The 21976-nt window shown below is 42.6% G+C and overlaps 1 protein-coding gene across 2 annotated transcripts in view; it reads left to right on the plus strand.

Annotated features, from left to right (window-relative positions):
- Positions 1-7876: 7876 nt before the first annotated feature.
- The window catches only part of LOC126253248 (uncharacterized), a 364089-nt gene continuing 349989 nt past the window's right edge, over positions 7877-21976 (plus strand). Inside the window, exon 1 of one of the 2 annotated variants that reach the window (XM_049954448.1) lies at positions 7877-8066. In XM_049954448.1, the coding sequence (XP_049810405.1) occupies positions 7938-8066 (129 nt within the window). In that variant the 5' untranslated portion in view covers positions 7877-7937. Of the gene's footprint in view, positions 8067-16109; positions 16300-21976 lie in introns of those variants that run through there. The other variant, XM_049954447.1, reaches the window with a different exon arrangement.

A 21976-nucleotide genomic window follows, 5' to 3' on the forward strand; every position in this document is an offset into this window, starting at 1 on the left:
TTCAACAGCGACAAAGATGTAGCAAAAACCTCTATTAGTTCTCGGAATTGGACCAAAAATGTCTACTGCGGCCATATGTCTTAATTTAACAGGTACAATGGGATATAATGGAGGAATGTGTGAAGTGGTGTCAGACTTAGCTTTCTGGCAAATTTTGCATGACGCTAAAACTCGTCGTATACGTTTTTCCATGTTTGAAAAATAACAGTTCTGTCTCAGTATCAGAAAACATTTTCTTGCTCCATAATGTGCGTAGCTTAAATGAGTGTACCATATTAATTTGTTAACCAGTTCGTCAGGAATGCATAATAACCAATTGTTACTGTCTGGATGAGAGCGGCGAAACAGAATGTCATTGCGTACAGTGTAGTGGTTTCTAATCGTAACATTATTCTTATCTTGCCAAAGGTGTTTAATTTCTTTCCACACATTGTCTTTGCTTTGCTCTCGTGCTATGTCCTGTAATGACGATGAAATAAAATTTTCAAATGCAACTTGTTGAATGTACATGACGCTGAAATTTGCTTTGCAGAAGTTGGTTGCTACGTCTTGCTGATTGTTGCTGAGAGAACGAGAAAGTGCGTCTGCTATAACATTTTGTGTACCGGGAATGTGAACAATCGTAAAATTAAATTCCTGTAAATACAGTTTCCATCTGCTTAATCTGTCGTGAGTAAATTTAGCTGAAAGTAAAAATTGTATAGCTCTGTGATCTGTGTAAACGGTGGTATGTCTGCCATAAAGAAAGTGCCGAAATCTCGTAAAAGCCCATACAACACATAATGTTTCTAGTTCAGTAACGGAATAATTTCGTTCAGCAGGTGACAAAATGCGGCTTGCAAATGCGATGTTTTTAATTACTATTGAGCCATCTTCTTCAATTTCCTGAAAAATGTGTACGCCTAAAGCTGTGTTGGAACTGTCGGTGGCAATAGAAAAATTTCTAGTAAGGTCTGGGTGTGATAAAAGTGGAGCATTCAACAAAGCATATTTCAAATAACATTCTCGTGAACAAAATTCTGCGTGTCAATAAGTATTGCTTACGTTACTGGAATAGGCTACCTGTACTGTGTCTGGTCAAATTCTGTCGTACGTGCTGTTATTTACGGGATGATGCTGTGGTATTTTGACTATTTAAACTGTACTATTATTTCTTACTGACATGTTACGCTATAGATGACACCTATTGTCTGTTTCATTCATGATTATATGTTGTTGCTGACATTCTTGCTGCTGAAAAGATCGACTGTAATGAAATGTACGCTGAAAATTGTGCTCGTTAATTTTACGTCTGTCATAATAGTCACTTCTATACGGTGCATTTGCGATAGGAATTGAAATAGTGTGTTTCTATACGTAGTTGTTTCTTTGCTGCCGTGAGTTACAATTTGTTGTAGCTGGGACTATACGTGCACGCGGCGAAACATTAAAGTTATGTTGACCTTGTAGACTGCATTGTTGGTTACGCATACTAAGCGGCTGACTTTCATGCTGTTGTGGTGAAAAACATCTATTGTTACCAAAAAATTGCGTTTGCTGTTAATTTTACACATACTGATGATTACGATTTTATCTGTTATTAAAATTACGTTGTTAGTTGTCATTACGGTAGTGCCTATGAAAATTGTCACATTCGGTAAAATTTTGTCTTATCGGGTTCTCATTACATTTTTCTTAATTCTAAGTAGAGCAATAGTTAAAGAGCTGTTTTGATAGATATAAAGGATAGTAGGAGAGAAGGTAGCAGTGCAGAAAACTAAAGATGAAACAGCACTACTACAGCTCGGGGCCCTATGCTCGCTACGGCACATATTCATTAAAGCGTAATGAATCCCCTGAGGTCAATTACGCACTGCAAATAAATTTTAGCTTTTGCGTTCCAGGCAATGTCGGTAAAATTCCAAACACAAACTGCTGTATTCTTGCTAATTCCAATTTCTGCATTATAGGTAATACTGATGAAAGTACAATAGCAAATTGTCGTAACAGGTTCAAAGCTCGTTTCTGCATTACAGGTAATAATGGTGAAAGTACAAAAATAAATCGACGTAACCAGTTCAAATCGTGTACCTGTGCTCTGTCATTATTAAATTCCTTAGATTTTCTTACAAATGCAAATTGCTCATAATCTACGTTCTCGTCACTGATTTTAAGAATACGTTCAGGTTTGTGTGAGAATCTGTTTCTCTGTGTCATTTCTGAATCTAAGTCCCGTACTCTCTGTTGATTACACAAATTATACGCGTTACGCGAGTCTGGCAAATGTTCGAAAAGTGGCGTCTCCTGTGATGTGTCATTAACTGAAATGTTTTTCATCTCTGTTACTTCCTGTTGTAAACAAGACAATTTTCTATGTAAAGTGTTGTTAGATGAATCGATCTCATTAATCGTCTGCTGTAAATTTTGAAATTCAGGTGTTTGATTAAATGAAACCGGTGTAGTATCGTCTGATTTATTGTCGTTAGCACTTTCGATAGCGTCAATACGACTGGCCAATTCTTCACATTTTTCAGTCAGTATTTTAACCTGATCTTCGGTTTTAGTGTCAGTGGCCTTAATCTGTTTTTGCAATTTACGTGTAGCTTCGTTCAGTTTTGTAACATCGGAATCCTGTGTTAATTCTAATTGCTCGAGTCTGTCGGTCACTGTTTGAAATTCGGTTGTGTATGTGTCTGTTTTCAATTTCAGATCAGAAATTTCGTCACGTAATTCTGTGTTTGACTGTTCGATGGTATTAATTTTGTCCGAAACTGTGGCAATATTATTGTCTACATACGTTTTTGCCTTCGCAAACATTTTACGTTTGTCTTCCTGTCTCTGAGCAGTGATTGTTTCCATTACTTGACGTTTTACTTTATTTTGATCATCAATAAATTTGCGGAAACGCGTATCACTGTTTTGTATGTGAAGACTAAGACGTTCGTTAATTTGAGTGTTCTGTTGTTCGAATTTCGCGTCAATCTTTTCATCCATTGTGCGTGAAAGTTCTGTTGTCATTGCTTTAAACTCGTCGCGTAATTGTGTAGCTTTTTCCGAGCATTGTTTAGCGACTCCGCTAATTTCGTCTCTGAGTGTTTCTGTTGCTGCTGTTTGCAATTCCCTTAATTCCTGAGCAACAGACTTAATTTCTTCGCTACTTTTTCGCGAACAAGCCTCGATTTCCTCGCGTAACTGTTCCTTAGTGTCATGGCACTGCGCGGCAACGGCTCTAATTTGTTCACTTAACTGTCTGGAATTGTTATCTAATTTTTCATTTAACTGTCTGGAATTGTTATCTAATTTTTCATTTAACTGTCTGGAATTGTTGTCTAATTTTTCATTTAAGTGTTGTTTGAGATTTTCATTATCTTGTTTGTTCTGTTCCCTAAGTTGTTTGTTATCTTCTTTAAAGTGTTGTATAAGATTTTGACTGTGTTGTTGTAGCAATCTTGCCATAAATTGTTCCAATCCATTATTACCTACTCTATTCTCCGTGCTGTTTAATGGTGGATCTGGAATTGTCCCGCTTTCTGTAACCATTTGGTTATTCTGAGATGTACAAAAAGGTTTGTCAGTCGGATGTACACTGTCAGACACTATTTCGGAATTAAATAAATCCGGCGTACTTTGTGTATCCTGCTCATTTTCATTAGAGAAATTTGTCTGTACGTTATTTGAATTTTCCAAACCAGGTGTGTTAAGCTGGGCAGCGCTCATTACAACAGAGCGTCCCTCGTCATCGATTGTCGTCAAATTAACAGAGGACATAACCGAGTTCATTTGTTCATCATTTAGACAAAAGTCATCATTAGTGGTTGGAACGCATTGATTGTCAGTGAACGCAGGATTGTCATCATTACACTGCGTGTCACTAGTACTATCGGTCACGTTGTTTAAGTCGGTAAATTCGTTCACTACACCTCGCGACGTACTATTAATAGTCTTTCGCGGCATTTTTACAATAGTCACAATAAATCACAAAGCAAATAAACACAATGCAAAAATCAACACTCAAATACAACAGAGCAACGAATTGCCGATGATCTGAGGAAAGAAAGTCACAAATTAGTAAAAGCGTTGCGCCAAATTATAATTATATTTAAGCAAATAAGAGCAGATATCTGACTGTTTTTCAAAAGATTCTCATGAAATACGATCCTGGCAGGGTCGCCAAGTGTAACCTCCCCACAGAAATTTTTGAAAAAAGACAATACTTAATGGAAATGGAGCTAAGCGTAACCTTCCCACAGAAAATTCGAAAGGACAATACTTAATGGAAATGGAGCTAAGCGTAACCTTCCCACAGAAAATTCGAAAGGACAATACTTAATGGAAACGGTGGCACAGCTAAGTGTAAACTCCCCACAAGAATATTAATGGCAAAGACAATTAAATGAAAGCTCGCTATCTGACTCAAGTACAAGTTCCCATTAAATAATGAACGCTAATCCCATGATAATGAAACTGTAATGATAACCTAAACTCAATTCAACCGAAAAGTCGGTGTTTGCCCTGTGCGAAACGAGAATAAATTTCTTACCTTAGTGAAACTGCATGTCAAAATTCTGCTCTTATTGTTCTCTGGCGGTTGCATGAAAAGCATTGGAAGTACCTTTTAAAAATCTTTGTTAAAAGGAAATGGAAGGAAATTTGAATGATTGTCTCTAAAATTGCTTTTAAATCAAAATTATTATTGGGGGCGATTTTTGAAAGTTAAATTACAATGACTGTTCGTTACATTATCTGATGAGCGCAAAGCTGCATGATTATTTATTTAATAAAATTATACCTCATCCTGAATCTCGACCATTGCTGTGCCGACGCCCGCCGACTGCTCTGGGCTACCACTACTCACAGACTCCTAGCACTACTGAGGACTGACTACTGCAGACTGGCTGACTGCTCGCTACTGCGAGTCGAGCGCAACTGCTCTGGTCAGAGATTCTACAATGTCTCAGCATCGCTGCCGCACAACATACGTGTTTCACTGTTCGTGGATATGAAACAGGTGTAACACAGTAAGGAACTTACAGTTTCATTGGAACTGGACAGACTTTATACCTTTATAAAAGGTTTTTACGTGACAAATTAAAATTTAAACACAGTAAATTGCATATGCTCAATTACTTTGTTGATTTTTACTGATAAATCTATATTTATCTCCATGGGGACTGACAGTCCGCAACGATTGCTAACGGTACGAAACAGTGCGCGCCTACTACAGCATTAAACAAGTTTGCCTGTGGAACGAAATATTACTTCCTTTCGTGTACCTTTCGGTGCAACCAAACACTGCACAAGATTTAACCATCGAAGAAAAATTTTTCTAAATTTGCTGGACGTGAGGTAAAAATAAATTGTAGTGTACCCCAGAAGACGCCTGCAAATGGATATCTCCACCAGTCGACCGACCGCGGTGTGATAACGACAATTGTCTATATTATCTATGTATGGGCTAACCCTCTGCTAACAGCAGACGCTGTTCGTGTTTGCTGCATTTTGGCACTATTGGGAATGGTTACAAACGTAGATAAAGCATTTCTGACATTGACCCTGGCACTCTCTTTAAACGAGAAGAAGAAGAAGAAGAAAACGAGACGCTGATCCAACAGATGGTTTAAACTGAGAGAGAAACATAAACAGGAAAACCTGTTACAGGAAAAGTTACTCTTGGAACCTGATAATCAACTTTCTGCGAATGGACAGTAAAACATTTCATAACTCGTTTAAAATTATTTAGACTTCACACTGAAAAGGAAGACACGAGTATGCACCACACACGCAACACACACACACACACACCAAAACGAATTTGCCACATGTGAAGTTATCACAAAGATAGAAGATTAACAAATACAACAGTGACACTGCTTTGCACAATATGGTGATGTACAAATTACATAAGTGCTGGATATATTTTGGAATATTCGAAAAATACAATCCTGCAACTTCGCAACAAAATCGCGCGGAATTTTCGACGGCACCAACACGCCAAATATATTTCGCCACAGTGGGAGAATAAAAAACGAAAACTGACAATAATGTAAAGTTTATCTTGCAAATCATGTGCGCCGCCCGGGGTGGCTGAGTGGCTGTAGGCGCTACAGTCTGGAACAGCGCGACGGCTATGGTCGCAGGTTCGAATCCTGCCTCGGGCATGGATGTGTGTGATGTCCTTAGGTTGGTTAGGTTTAAGTAGTTCTAACAAGGGAACCTCCCCATCGCACCCCCCTCAGATGTAGTTATAAGTTGGCACAGTGGATAGGCCTTGAAAAACTGAACACAGATCAATCGAGAAAACAGGAAGAAGTTGTGTGGAACTATGGAAGAAATAAGCAAAATATACAAACTGAGTAGTCCATGTGCATGATAGGCAACATCAAGGACTGACAGCTCTGGAGCGCATTGGTCCCGTGGTTAGCGAGAGCAGCTGCGGAACGAGAGGTCCTTGGTTCAAGGCTTCCCTCGAGTGAAAAGTTTAATTTTTTTATTTTCAGTTTATGTGACAAACTCTTATGTTTTCATCACTTTTTTGGGAGTGATTATCACATCCACAACAAAATCTAAATCGGGCAAGGTAGAAGAATCTTTTTACCCATTCGCCAAGTGTACAAGTTAGGTGCATCGACAACATATTCCTGTCATGTGACAAACATGCCGTCACCAGTGTCGTATAGAATACATCAGACGTGTTTTCCTGTGGAGGAATCGGTTGAGCTATGACCTTTCTAACAAATGTTTTCGGTTCCCATTGGAGAGGCACGTCCTTTCGTCTACTAATCGCACGGTACTGCGGTGCGGTCGCAAAACACAGACACTAAACTTATTACAGTGAACAGAGACGTCAATGAACGAACGGACAGATCATAACTTTGCGAAAATTAAGAAAGAAAACTTTTCACTCGAGGGAAGACTTGAACCAAGGACTTCACGTTCCGCACCTGCTCACGCTAACCACGGGACCACGGCACTCCTGAGCTCACATTATCCTTGTTGTTGCGTATCTTGCACATGGACTACTGAGTTTGTATATTTTGCTTATTTTTTTCATAATTCCACACAACTTCTTCCTGTTTTCTCGATTGATCTGTGTTCAGTTTTTCAAGGCCTATCCACTGTGCCAACTTATAACTAAATCTGAGGGGGGTGCGATGGGGAGGTTCCCTTGTAAGATCTAGGGGACTGATGACCTCAGAAGTTAAGTCCCATAGTGCTCAGAGCCATTTGAACCAACCAAATCATGTGAACAGTCGTCTGATGATGAACTTGCCAGTTCGAAACCGGTAGTGGCGCTATTTACCTAAATAAATAGCAGTATTAATAGTGGCTGGTTGCTGTCTTCTTCTTTGTAAGAATTAACCTACATTACAGTGAGATAAATTGTAATAAAACTGGCCGGCCGGAGTGGCCGTGCGTTTCTAGGCGCTACAGTCTGGAGCCGAGCGACCGCTACGGTCGCAGGTTCGAATCCTGCCTCGGGCATGGATGTGTGTGATGTCCTTAGGTTAGTTAGGTGTACGTAGTTCTACGTTCTAGGCGACTGATGACCTTAGAAGTTAAGTCGCATAGTCCTCAGAGCCATTTGAGCAATTTTAATAAAACCATTTTTCACGAAACGAATACCACGAAATATCAACACGAACAACGTCCGCATTGTTGTCAAATTTTCTGGCAATTAAAATTTCTCTCAAACACGTCGAACACGCTGTATGTTTGACAGACGCGTCAAGTACCACTGTACGCGGTGAAATATTTCTCAAACATAGTAGAATTTGACAAACTGCTCGTGTATGGGGGGGATAGAGAGGAGAGAGTACACGCGTGTGGGTTGCGAAAGCGGGCTGAGGAGCTGGCGTGGCGGCGCGGTGGGGCGTCAGCTACGGCCGCGTTCTCTGGCCGGCGGTCTGCCCGTCGGCTGCCGCGGCCCCAGTTGTCCACGGATCGCCGCGCTGAGCGCAATGGACCGCACTGCCCCGCTGCTGCCTCTCCTGCTGCCTCTGCTGCTGCTTGCTGCTTCGGGAGAGGGCGGGCCCAGGCGCGCACCCCGCAACTTCGACGGCGCAGCGCGCTGCTTGCTCGCCTGCCAGGTCAGTTCCTCGCTTTTAAATAGAGATGGGGCCCCTCCATGCACGCACCAACGTGGTGACCAGACCAAAAGTTCTACTGTCACCTCCGTCAACATGTTAGTTATCTAGTAAGTGGATCACAGGATGCTGGGCTGTGATGTTATCCGTGCGTCAGGGTAAGACTATGCATTAACACGGTCCATCAGGTGATAGATAGTGGACGAAACGCGAGTGAGGGTAGCGATTTGAAGAGCAGAGGGGAAAAAAGTGCCAAGGCTCGTGCCGTGGGAAAAAAACCTCTGCGACAGTGGGATGGGTAGTATGAGCAGTAGTGGCTTACTGGCCCTTAACTACTATGGTCATTCACAGGAACACAATTACTATGGAGGGGTCTCGCAGACCGCACTTTTCTATTTTATTTATCAAACCAGAATTTTGCAGAATATATATATATATATATATATATATATATATATATATATATTTTGCAGAATATATATATAGTTTCTTGACTTCCAGTCATTCATTACACTTCTTAGAGGTGGCCTTTGTAGAAATTTGATTTTCTTTAAACACTACTATATTTTAAACACTCCGACAGTTAAAACAATGCGAAATCTGGAGTATATTTTTATTTTATGAGTTACGAAAATAACAGCAAATAGTTAGCTCTCTGCTCACACACAGATTTTCATCAGAGGGATTATATTACAAATTGGCAATATAACTGGGTGGAAAAATCCAACATGACTTACGATAAATTGTGTGCGAAGTCAACTTTCAGTTTATAACTCACTTTGCGATGTAGAGCGAATATTTCAGTCCATAAGTCTATGAATGGAGAAACTTTGCCACATTTTACTTCTAAAATTACAAGTAAAAAAGCTAAATACTTGTTATCATGTGCCACTGAATCATACTTTAGTCAATTTCCACCTGCAAACACTTCACGCAGACCTTCCTGGAACACTCCAAACAAATCGGACCACCACACTGTTGACATGGATGCCTTGTTTTCCTCTTCAGACGAGGAGGGCAAAAGGTACACGTTTTTCGATTTTCAAATTCTTCTTTCGGTGTCTGAGGCTCATCTTGCAAGTGAAGACATCTGTCTCACATAACACAGGTTGCACAGAAGGCCCAGCTTTCCCCGCCATGGAGAAACAGTAGCATGCAATAAAAACGCGGCACGCAAACACTATGGTACGTCTGAGAGACCTCTCAAGGCTAATAATTACGAAACAAAGAGCAGCAACAATGCAAGAATGGTGGCACGTGTAGCTTGACAGCCAATAGGAAGGTACACAGAAGAGTCCATTTGGCTTTGCAGGGGTGTGAGAAATATCTCGACACAAAAATTAGTAGCGGTCTGAGAGACGGTCGATAGTAGTTAAGGGCTAGCTGCGATAGTTCATGCAAGGTTGGATTTGTTAGTATGGGTATCATGCATCATTACCGTGGCAAGCGATGGCGATGTATCCAGTTGCTGCAGCCGCTACATTCCTGTAACAATCAAGATCGTTATATGGTAGTAGGAGATCGGCCATAGATCATCTCACTGTGTGGGCGATGTGTGGAGCGTGTCTGCATGCAGTGTACGGTACGGCTTCCCTGCGTGGTGCCAGTTATTCGGCAGTGTGTTCCAGCTGGATATCCAGTAATGGCGTCTGATTAACAGGGGCTCACCTGTACCATTGTGTCTCCGTGTGCTTGGCCATATGTCTTTTTGGTCTTTTTTCGCTGCTGCTACAAAATGTGCTCCGGTGAGCAGGTGACAGAAGTTCATTTTCACAGACACGACGCTGTGATGCTAGTCACCGAAATATACGGCATGAACGCGAACTCCACCGACGAAATTTCTGAAGTTGGTCAAGGACATTCTCTGACAAGGGAAACTCCCCATGGCAGACCCCCTGAGATTTAGTGGTAAAATGGCACAGTGGATAGCCCGTCAGAACCTGAACACAGATCAAGCATGAAATGGTGAAAGGAACTGCGAATAAAGAAGCAAAACAGGAACAGTGAACGGTCCAAGCTAGAGATGTGCGACATCAAGCGAATCGCCAGGAACACTAGGTCGTGGTTGTGTTATCACGGTGTTGAACTGCAAAGTGGGAGATTCGTGAGTGGGAGATTCGTGTTGAAATCTCCCTTTCCCCTCATTTTTTTTCCACAAAATTATGAATTTTCCGTCCGCTCATTGACGTGTCCGTTATCCTTCCGTAGTCTTGTCAACTGTCGTACTACACATTGCTTACAGACAGAATATGAGTCATGTGGTAAGAATGTATTACTGTTGCAAGTAAACGTGATGAAAGTGAGAGCAGGCGAGATGCAGCATAGAGATCTTCACAGAAATTAAAACAGCAAATAAACGGATGTGAACAACAAAGAATTCAAGACTCAAAACTTCCACATCGAAACGCAACATGCAGTACTTGTGTAGTACGAATAGGACGTCCCTTCCTTACACCTCCCTGTTGCAAACGGACGTTACACCCCAACACAAATACAAATCTGAATACAGCGAACAGACGCGTAAATGACAGGGCGGGCAGTTCATAATTTTGTGGGAAAAAAATGTGAGGCACTAAGGAGATTTGAAGATGGATCTCGACTTTGCCGTCCGACACCGTGGCCGTATAACCACGACGCCGTGGCTATCAGAATTCGCTCGATGTTCCACATTTTGAGCCTGGACTGTTCACTACTTCTATTTTGCTTCTTTTTTCACAGTTCAGTACACCTTCTTCCTGTTTTCATGCTTGATCTATGTTTAGTTTTTCACGGGCTATAAACTGGCCCATCTTACCACTAAATCTGAGAGGGGTGCGATGGGGAATTTCCCTTCTGAGTACTTTGGCAAGAGGGACCCCTGTCTATGGTGGCTCATTACACAGTGATTGCATTTCTATTTATTTCTTACGCTCAGATGCAATGAAAATACTTGCACAACAGTGCAAATGTCGATGGTATGCGCTGTGAATCATATTGGGAAACAGCCTTATTCCTTTCACTCGTGGTAGTTATTTATCGTGTGGCGTTATTACAAATCACATCACTGAAGATTTAGTAAGAATAACAGCCATATGGAAACATTTACGTTAAAATATAGTTAAATGAACTATGAGTCTTCAAATGAACTATGAGTCTTCAAATGAACTATGAGTCTTCAAATTGTCCCGTGTATGCTGTTAGTGAACATATCTCCACTGTATGCTGGATTATCTGCCTTTTTGATTCACGATCGTAATTAGGTTTGTTTCGTTTCCGTTTATTTCGCCGTTACACTTTCCAGCTGCTCTACTGGGTGGTCCATTGATAGTGGTCCGCAGCTCGTGGTCGTGCGGTAGCGTTCTCGCTTCCCGCGACCGGGTTCCCGGGTTCGATTCCCGGCGGGGTCAGGGATTTTCGCTGCCTCGTGATGACTGGGTGTTGTGTGATGTCCTTAGGTTAGTTAGGTTTAAGTAGTTCTAAGTTCTAGGGGACTGATGACCATATATGTTAAGTCCCATAGTGCTCAGAGCCATTTGAACCATTGATAGTGACCGGGCCAAATATCTCACGAAATAAGCATCAAACGAAAAAACTACTAAGAACCAAAACTGTCTAGCTTGAAGGGGGAAACCAGATGGCGATATGGTTGGCCCGCTAGATGGCGCTGCCGTAGGCCAAACGGATATCAACTGCGTTTTTTTATATAAGAACCCCTATTTTTTACTACATATTCGTGTAGTACGTAAAGAAATATGAATGTTTTAGTTGGACCACTTTTTTCGCTTTGTGACAGATGGCGCTGTAATAGTCGCAAACGTTTAAGTACGAGGTATCACGCAACATTCCGCCAGTGCGGACGGTATTTGCTTCGTGATACATTACCCGTGTTAAAATGGACCGTTTGCCAATTGCAGAAAAGGTCGATATCGTGTTGCTGTATGGATAGTGTGATCAAAATGCCCAACGGGCGTGTTCTATGTATGCTGCTCGGTATCTTGGACAACATCATCCAAGTGTCCGGAACGTTCGCCGGATAGTTACTTTATTTAAGGAAACAGGAACAGGAAGTTTCAGCCACATTCTGAAACGTCAACCACGACCTGCAACAAATGATGTTGCCCAAGTAGGTGTTTTAGCTGCAGTCGCGGCTAATCCGCACATCAGTAGCAGACAAATTGCGCGAGAAACGGGAATCTCAAAAACGTCGGTGTTGAGAATGCTACATCAACATCGACTGCACCCGTACCATATTTCTGTGCATCAGGAATTGCATGGAAACGACTTTGAACGTCGTGTACAGTTCTGCCACTGGGCAGAAGAGAAATTACGGGACGATGACAGATTTTTTGCACGCGTTCTATTTAGCGACGAAGCGTCTTGCACCAACAACGGTAACGTAAACCGCCATAATATGCACTATTGGGCAACGGAAAATCCACGATGGCTGCGACAAGTGGAACATCAGCGACCTTGGCAGGTTAAAGTATGGTGCGGCATTATGGGAGGAAGGATAATTGGCCCCCATTCTATCGATGGCAATCCAAATGGTGCAATGTATGCTGATTTCCTACGTAATGTTCTACCGATGTTACTACAAGATGTTTCACTGCATGACGGAATGGCGATGTACTTCCAACATGATGGATGTCTGGCACATAGCTCGGGTGCGGTTGAAGCGGTATTGAAAAGCATATTTCATGACAGGTGGATTGGTCGTCGTAGTGGAAGGATATTTGCTGTCGTGATCCACCGACAACGCCTGACAACATGCGTCAGCGCGTTGTCAATGCATGTGCGAACATTACGGATGGCGAACTACTCGCTGTTGAGAAGAATGTCGTTACACGTATTGCCAAATGCACTGAGGTTGACGGATATAAATTTGAACATTTATTGCATTGATGTGGTATTTACATGTAATCACGCTGTAACAGCATGCGTTCTCAGAAATGATAAGTTCACAAAGGTACATATATCCCACTGGAACAACCGAAATAAAATGTTCAAACGTACCTACGTTCTGGATTTTAATTTAAAAAACCTACCTGTTACCAACTGTTCGTCTAAAATTGTGAGCCATATGTTTGTGACTATTACAGTGCCATCTATCACAAAGCGAAAAATGTGGTCCAACTAAAACATTCATATTTCTTTACGTACTACACGAATATGTAATAAAAAATGGGGGTTCCTATTTAAAAAAACGCAGTTGATATCCGTTTGACCTATGGCAGCGCCATGTAGCGGGCGAACCATAGCGCCATCTGGTTTCCCCCTTCAAGCATATGCTCAATTACTTTGTTGATTTTTACTGATAAATCTATATTTATCTCCATGGGGACTGACAGTCCGCAACGATTGCTAACGGTACGAAACAGTGCGCGCCTACTACAGCATTAAACAAGTTTGCCTGTGGAACGAAATATTACTTCCTTTCGTGTACCTTTCGGTGCAACCAAACACTGCACAAGATTTAACCATCGAAGAAAAATTTTTCTAAATTTGCTGGACGTGAGGTAAAAATAAATTGTAGTGTACCCCAGAAGACGCCTGCAAATGGATATCTCCACCAGTCGACCGACCGCGGTGTGATAACGACAATTGTCTATATTATCTATGTATGGGCTAACCCTCTGCTAACAGCAGACGCTGTTCGTGTTTGCTGCATTTTGGCACTATTGGGAATGGTTACAAACGTAGATAAAGCATTTCTGACATTGACCCTGGCACTCTCTTTAAACGAGAAGAAGAAGAAGAAGAAAACGAGACGCTGATCCAACAGATGGTTTAAACTGAGAGAGAAACATAAACAGGAAAACCTGTTACAGGAAAAGTTACTCTTGGAACCTGATAATCAACTTTCTGCGAATGGACAGTAAAACATTTCATAACTCGTTTAAAATTATTTAGACTTCACACTGAAAAGGAAGACACGAGTATGCACCACACACGCAACACACACACACACACACCAAAACGAATTTGCCACATGTGAAGTTATCACAAAGATAGAAGATTAACAAATACAACAGTGACACTGCTTTGCACAATATGGTGATGTACAAATTACATAAGTGCTGGATATATTTTGGAATATTCGAAAAATACAATCCTGCAACTTCGCAACAAAATCGCGCGGAATTTTCGACGGCACCAACACGCCAAATATATTTCGCCACAGTGGGAGAATAAAAAACGAAAACTGACAATAATGTAAAGTTTATCTTGCAAATCATGTGCGCCGCCCGGGGTGGCTGAGTGGCTGTAGGCGCTACAGTCTGGAACAGCGCGACGGCTATGGTCGCAGGTTCGAATCCTGCCTCGGGCATGGATGTGTGTGATGTCCTTAGGTTGGTTAGGTTTAAGTAGTTCTAACAAGGGAACCTCCCCATCGCACCCCCCTCAGATGTAGTTATAAGTTGGCACAGTGGATAGGCCTTGAAAAACTGAACACAGATCAATCGAGAAAACAGGAAGAAGTTGTGTGGAACTATGGAAGAAATAAGCAAAATATACAAACTGAGTAGTCCATGTGCATGATAGGCAACATCAAGGACTGACAGCTCTGGAGCGCATTGGTCCCGTGGTTAGCGAGAGCAGCTGCGGAACGAGAGGTCCTTGGTTCAAGGCTTCCCTCGAGTGAAAAGTTTAATTTTTTTATTTTCAGTTTATGTGACAAACTCTTATGTTTTCATCACTTTTTTGGGAGTGATTATCACATCCACAACAAAATCTAAATCGGGCAAGGTAGAAGAATCTTTTTACCCATTCGCCAAGTGTACAAGTTAGGTGCATCGACAACATATTCCTGTCATGTGACAAACATGCCGTCACCAGTGTCGTATAGAATACATCAGACGTGTTTTCCTGTGGAGGAATCGGTTGAGCTATGACCTTTCTAACAAATGTTTTCGGTTCCCATTGGAGAGGCACGTCCTTTCGTCTACTAATCGCACGGTACTGCGGTGCGGTCGCAAAACACAGACACTAAACTTATTACAGTGAACAGAGACGTCAATGAACGAACGGACAGATCATAACTTTGCGAAAATTAAGAAAGAAAACTTTTCACTCGAGGGAAGACTTGAACCAAGGACTTCACGTTCCGCACCTGCTCACGCTAACCACGGGACCACGGCACTCCTGAGCTCACATTATCCTTGTTGTTGCGTATCTTGCACATGGACTACTGAGTTTGTATATTTTGCTTATTTTTTTCATAATTCCACACAACTTCTTCCTGTTTTCTCGATTGATCTGTGTTCAGTTTTTCAAGGCCTATCCACTGTGCCAACTTATAACTAAATCTGAGGGGGGTGCGATGGGGAGGTTCCCTTGTAAGATCTAGGGGACTGATGACCTCAGAAGTTAAGTCCCATAGTGCTCAGAGCCATTTGAACCAACCAAATCATGTGAACAGTCGTCTGATGATGAACTTGCCAGTTCGAAACCGGTAGTGGCGCTATTTACCTAAATAAATAGCAGTATTAATAGTGGCTGGTTGCTGTCTTCTTCTTTGTAAGAATTAACCTACATTACAGTGAGATAAATTGTAATAAAACTGGCCGGCCGGAGTGGCCGTGCGTTTCTAGGCGCTACAGTCTGGAGCCGAGCGACCGCTACGGTCGCAGGTTCGAATCCTGCCTCGGGCATGGATGTGTGTGATGTCCTTAGGTTAGTTAGGTGTACGTAGTTCTACGTTCTAGGCGACTGATGACCTTAGAAGTTAAGTCGCATAGTCCTCAGAGCCATTTGAGCAATTTTAATAAAACCATTTTTCACGAAACGAATACCACGAAATATCAACACGAACAACGTCCGCATTGTTGTCAAATTTTCTGGCAATTAAAATTTCTCTCAAACACGTCGAACACGCTGTATGTTCGACAGACGCGTCAAGTACCACTGTACGCGGTGAAATATTTCTCAAACATAGTAGAATTTGACAAACTGCTCGTGTATGGGGGGGATAGAGAGGAGAGAGTACACGCGTGTGGGTTGCGAAAGCGGGCTGAGGAGCTGGCGTGGCGGCGCGGTGGGGCGTCAGCTACGGCCGCGTTCTCTGGCCGGCGGTCTGCCCGTCGGCTGCCGCGGCCCCAGTTGTCCACGGATCGCCGCGCTGAGCGCAATGGACCGCACTGCCCCGCTGCTGCCTCTCCTGCTGCCTCTGCTGCTGCTTGCTGCTTCGGGAGAGGGCGGGCCCAGGCGCGCACCCCGCAACTTCGACGGCGCAGCGCGCTGCTTGCTCGCCTGCCAGGTCAGTTCCTCGCTTTTAAATAGAGATGGGGCCCCTCCACGCACGCACCAACGTGGTGACCAGACCAAAAGTTCTACTGTCACCTCCGTCAACATGTTAGTTATCTAGTAAGTGGATCACAGGATGCTGGGCTGTGATGTTATCCGTGCGTCAGGGTAAGACTATGCATTAACACGGTCCATCAGGTGATAGATAGTGGACGAAACGCGAGTGAGGGTAGCGATTTGAAGAGCAGAGGGGAAAAAAGTGCCAAGGCTCGTGCCGTGGGAAAAAAACCTCTGCGACAGTGGGATGGGTAGTATGAGCAGTAGTGGCTTACTGGCCCTTAACTACTATGGTCATTCACAGGAACACAATTACTATGGAGGGCTCTCGCAGACCGCACTTTTCTATTTTATTTATCAAACCAGAATTTTGCAGAATATATATATATATATATATATATATATATATATATATATATATATATATATATATTTTGCAGAATATATATATAGTTTCTTGACTTCCAGTCATTCATTACACTTCTTAGAGGTGGCCTTTGTAGAAATTTGATTTTCTTTAAACACTACTATATTTTAAACACTCCGACAGTTAAAACAATGCGAAATCTGGAGTATATTTTTATTTTATGAGTTACGAAAATAACAGCAAATAGTTAGCTCTCTGCTCACACACAGATTTTCATCAGAGGGATTATATTACAAATTGGCAATATAACTGGGTGGAAAAATCCAACATGACTTACGATAAATTGTGTGCGAAGTCAACTTTCAGTTTATAACTCACTTTGCGATGTAGAGCGAATATTTCAGTCCATAAGTCTATGAATGGAGAAACTTTGCCACATTTTACTTCTAAAATTACAAGTAAAAAAGCTAAATACTTGTTATCATGTGCCACTGAATCATACTTTAGTCAATTTCCACCTGCAAACACTTCACGCAGACCTTCCTGGAACACTCCAAACAAATCGGACCACCACACTGTTGACATGGATGCCTTGTTTTCCTCTTCAGACGAGGAGGGCAAAAGGTACACGTTTTTCGATTTTCAAATTCTTCTTTCGGTGTCTGAGGCTCATCTTGCAAGTGAAGACATCTGTCTCACATAACACAGGTTGCACAGAAGGCCCAGCTTTCCCCGCCATGGAGAAACAGTAGCATGCAATAAAAACGCGGCACGCAAACACTATGGTACGTCTGAGAGACCTCTCAAGGCTAATAATTACGAAACAAAGAGCAGCAACAATGCAAGAATGGTGGCACGTGTAGCTTGACAGCCAATAGGAAGGTACACAGAAGAGTCCATTTGGCTTTGCAGGGGTGTGAGAAATATCTCGACACAAAAATTAGTAGCGGTCTGAGAGACGGTCGATAGTAGTTAAGGGCTAGCTGCGATAGTTCATGCAAGGTTGGATTTGTTAGTATGGGTATCATGCATCATTACCGTGGCAAGCGATGGCGATGTATCCAGTTGCTGCAGCCGCTACATTCCTGTAACAATCAAGATCGTTATATGGTAGTAGGAGATCGGCCATAGATCATCTCACTGTGTGGGCGATGTGTGGAGCGTGTCTGCATGCAGTGTACGGTACGGCTTCCCTGCGTGGTGCCAGTTATTCGGCAGTGTGTTCCAGCTGGATATCCAGTAATGGCGTCTGATTAACAGGGGCTCACCTGTACCATTGTGTCTCCGTGTGCTTGGCCATATGTCTTTTTGGTCTTTTTTCGCTGCTGCTACAAAATGTGCTCCGGTGAGCAGGTGACAGAAGTTCATTTTCACAGACACGACGCTGTGATGCTAGTCACCGAAATATACGGCATGAACGCGAACTCCACCGACGAAATTTCTGAAGTTGGTCAAGGACATTCTCTGACAAGGGAAACTCCCCATGGCAGACCCCCTGAGATTTAGTGGTAAAATGGCACAGTGGATAGCCCGTCAGAACCTGAACACAGATCAAGCATGAAATGGTGAAAGGAACTGCGAATAAAGAAGCAAAACAGGAACAGTGAACGGTCCAAGCTAGAGATGTGCGACATCAAGCGAATCGCCAGGAACACTAGGTCGTGGTTGTGTTATCACGGTGTTGAACTGCAAAGTGGGAGATTCGTGAGTGGGAGATTCGTGTTGAAATCTCCCTTTCCCCTCATTTTTTTCCACAAAATTATGAATTTTCCGTCCGCTCATTGACGTGTCCGTTATCCTTCCGTAGTCTTGTCAACTGTCGTACTACACATTGCTTACAGACAGAATATGAGTCATGTGGTAAGAATGTATTACTGTTGCAAGTAAACGTGATGAAAGTGAGAGCAGGCGAGATGCAGCATAGAGATCTTCACAGAAATTAAAACAGCAAATAAACGGATGTGAACAACAAAGAATTCAAGACTCAAAACTTCCACATCGAAACGCAACATGCAGTACTTGTGTAGTACGAATAGGACGTCCCTTCCTTACACCTCCCTGTTGCAAACGGACGTTACACCCCAACACAAATACAAATCTGAATACAGCGAACAGACGCGTAAATGACAGGGCGGGCAGTTCATAATTTTGTGGGAAAAAAATGTGAGGCACTAAGGAGATTTGAAGATGGATCTCGACTTTGCCGTCCGACACCGTGGCCGTATAACCACGACGCCGTGGCTATCAGAATTCGCTCGATGTTCCACATTTTGAGCCTGGACTGTTCACTACTTCTATTTTGCTTCTTTTTTCACAGTTCAGTACACCTTCTTCCTGTTTTCATGCTTGATCTATGTTTAGTTTTTCACGGGCTATAAACTGGCCCATCTTACCACTAAATCTGAGAGGGGTGCGATGGGGAATTTCCCTTCTGAGTACTTTGGCAAGAGGGACCCCTGTCTATGGTGGCTCATTACACAGTGATTGCATTTCTATTTATTTCTTACGCTCAGATGCAATGAAAATACTTGCACAACAGTGCAAATGTCGATGGTATGCGCTGTGAATCATATTGGGAAACAGCCTTATTCCTTTCACTCGTGGTAGTTATTTATCGTGTGGCGTTATTACAAATCACATCACTGAAGATTTAGTAAGAATAACAGCCATATGGAAACATTTACGTTAAAATATAGTTAAATGAACTATGAGTCTTCAAATGAACTATGAGTCTTCAAATGAACTATGAGTCTTCAAATTGTCCCGTGTATGCTGTTAGTGAACATATCTCCACTGTATGCTGGATTATCTGCCTTTTTGATTCACGATCGTAATTAGGTTTGTTTCGTTTCCGTTTATTTCGCCGTTACACTTTCCAGCTGCTCTACTGGGTGGTCCATTGATAGTGGTCCGCAGCTCGTGGTCGTGCGGTAGCGTTCTCGCTTCCCGCGACCGGGTTCCCGGGTTCGATTCCCGGCGGGGTCAGGGATTTTCGCTGCCTCGTGATGACTGGGTGTTGTGTGATGTCCTTAGGTTAGTTAGGTTTAAGTAGTTCTAAGTTCTAGGGGACTGATGACCATATATGTTAAGTCCCATAGTGCTCAGAGCCATTTGAACCATTGATAGTGACCGGGCCAAATATCTCACGAAATAAGCATCAAACGAAAAAACTACTAAGAACCAAAACTGTCTAGCTTGAAGGGGGAAACCAGATGGCGATATGGTTGGCCCGCTAGATGGCGCTGCCGTAGGCCAAACGGATATCAACTGCGTTTTTTTATATAAGAACCCCTATTTTTTACTACATATTCGTGTAGTACGTAAAGAAATATGAATGTTTTAGTTGGACCACTTTTTTCGCTTTGTGACAGATGGCGCTGTAATAGTCGCAAACGTTTAAGTACGAGGTATCACGCAACATTCCGCCAGTGCGGACGGTATTTGCTTCGTGATACATTACCCGTGTTAAAATGGACCGTTTGCCAATTGCAGAAAAGGTCGATATCGTGTTGCTGTATGGATAGTGTGATCAAAATGCCCAACGGGCGTGTTCTATGTATGCTGCTCGGTATCTTGGACAACATCATCCAAGTGTCCGGAACGTTCGCCGGATAGTTACTTTATTTAAGGAAACAGGAACAGGAAGTTTCAGCCACATTCTGAAACGTCAACCACGACCTGCAACAAATGATGTTGCCCAAGTAGGTGTTTTAGCTGCAGTCGCGGCTAATCCGCACATCAGTAGCAGACAAATTGCGCGAGAAACGGGAATCTCAAAAACGTCGGTGTTGAGAATGCTACATCAACATCGACTGCACCCGTACCATATTTCTGTGCATCAGGAATTGCATGGAAACGACTTTGAACGTCGTGTACAGTTCTGCCACTGGGCAGAAGAGAAATTACGGGACGATGACAGATTTTTTGCACGCGTTCTATTTAGCGACGAAGCGTCTTGCACCAACAACGGTAACGTAAACCGCCATAATATGCACTATTGGGCAACGGAAAATCCACGATGGCTGCGACAAGTGGAACATCAGCGACCTTGGCAGGTTAAAGTATGGTGCGGCATTATGGGAGGAAGGATAATTGGCCCCCATTCTATCGATGGCAATCCAAATGGTGCAATGTATGCTGATTTCCTACGTAATGTTCTACCGATGTTACTACAAGATGTTTCACTGCATGACGGAATGGCGATGTACTTCCAACATGATGGATGTCTGGCACATAGCTCGGGTGCGGTTGAAGCGGTATTGAAAAGCATATTTCATGACAGGTGGATTGGTCGTCGTAGTGGAAGGATATTTGCTGTCGTGATCCACCGACAACGCCTGACAACATGCGTCAGCGCGTTGTCAATGCATGTGCGAACATTACGGATGGCGAACTACTCGCTGTTGAGAAGAATGTCGTTACACGTATTGCCAAATGCACTGAGGTTGACGGATATAAATTTGAACATTTATTGCATTGATGTGGTATTTACATGTAATCACGCTGTAACAGCATGCGTTCTCAGAAATGATAAGTTCACAAAGGTACATATATCCCACTGGAACAACCGAAATAAAATGTTCAAACGTACCTACGTTCTGGATTTTAATTTAAAAAACCTACCTGTTACCAACTGTTCGTCTAAAATTGTGAGCCATATGTTTGTGACTATTACAGTGCCATCTATCACAAAGCGAAAAATGTGGTCCAACTAAAACATTCATATTTCTTTACGTACTACACGAATATGTAATAAAAAATGGGGGTTCCTATTTAAAAAAACGCAGTTGATATCCGTTTGACCTATGGCAGCGCCATGTAGCGGGCGAACCATAGCGCCATCTGGTTTCCCCCTTCAAGCATATGCTCAATTACTTTGTTGATTTTTACTGATAAATCTATATTTATCTCCATGGGGACTGACAGTCCGCAACGATTGCTAACGGTACGAAACAGTGCGCGCCTACTACAGCATTAAACAAGTTTGCCTGTGGAACGAAATATTACTTCCTTTCGTGTACCTTTCGGTGCAACCAAACACTGCACAAGATTTAACCATCGAAGAAAAATTTTTCTAAATTTGCTGGACGTGAGGTAAAAATAAATTGTAGTGTACCCCAGAAGACGCCTGCAAATGGATATCTCCACCAGTCGACCGACCGCGGTGTGATAACGACAATTGTCTATATTATCTATGTATGGGCTAACCCTCTGCTAACAGCAGACGCTGTTCGTGTTTGCTGCATTTTGGCACTATTGGGAATGG

Source organism: Schistocerca nitens, chromosome 4 (genome assembly GCF_023898315.1).
Source record: "Schistocerca nitens isolate TAMUIC-IGC-003100 chromosome 4, iqSchNite1.1, whole genome shotgun sequence".
Taxonomy (NCBI): Eukaryota; Metazoa; Arthropoda; class Insecta; order Orthoptera; family Acrididae; genus Schistocerca; species Schistocerca nitens.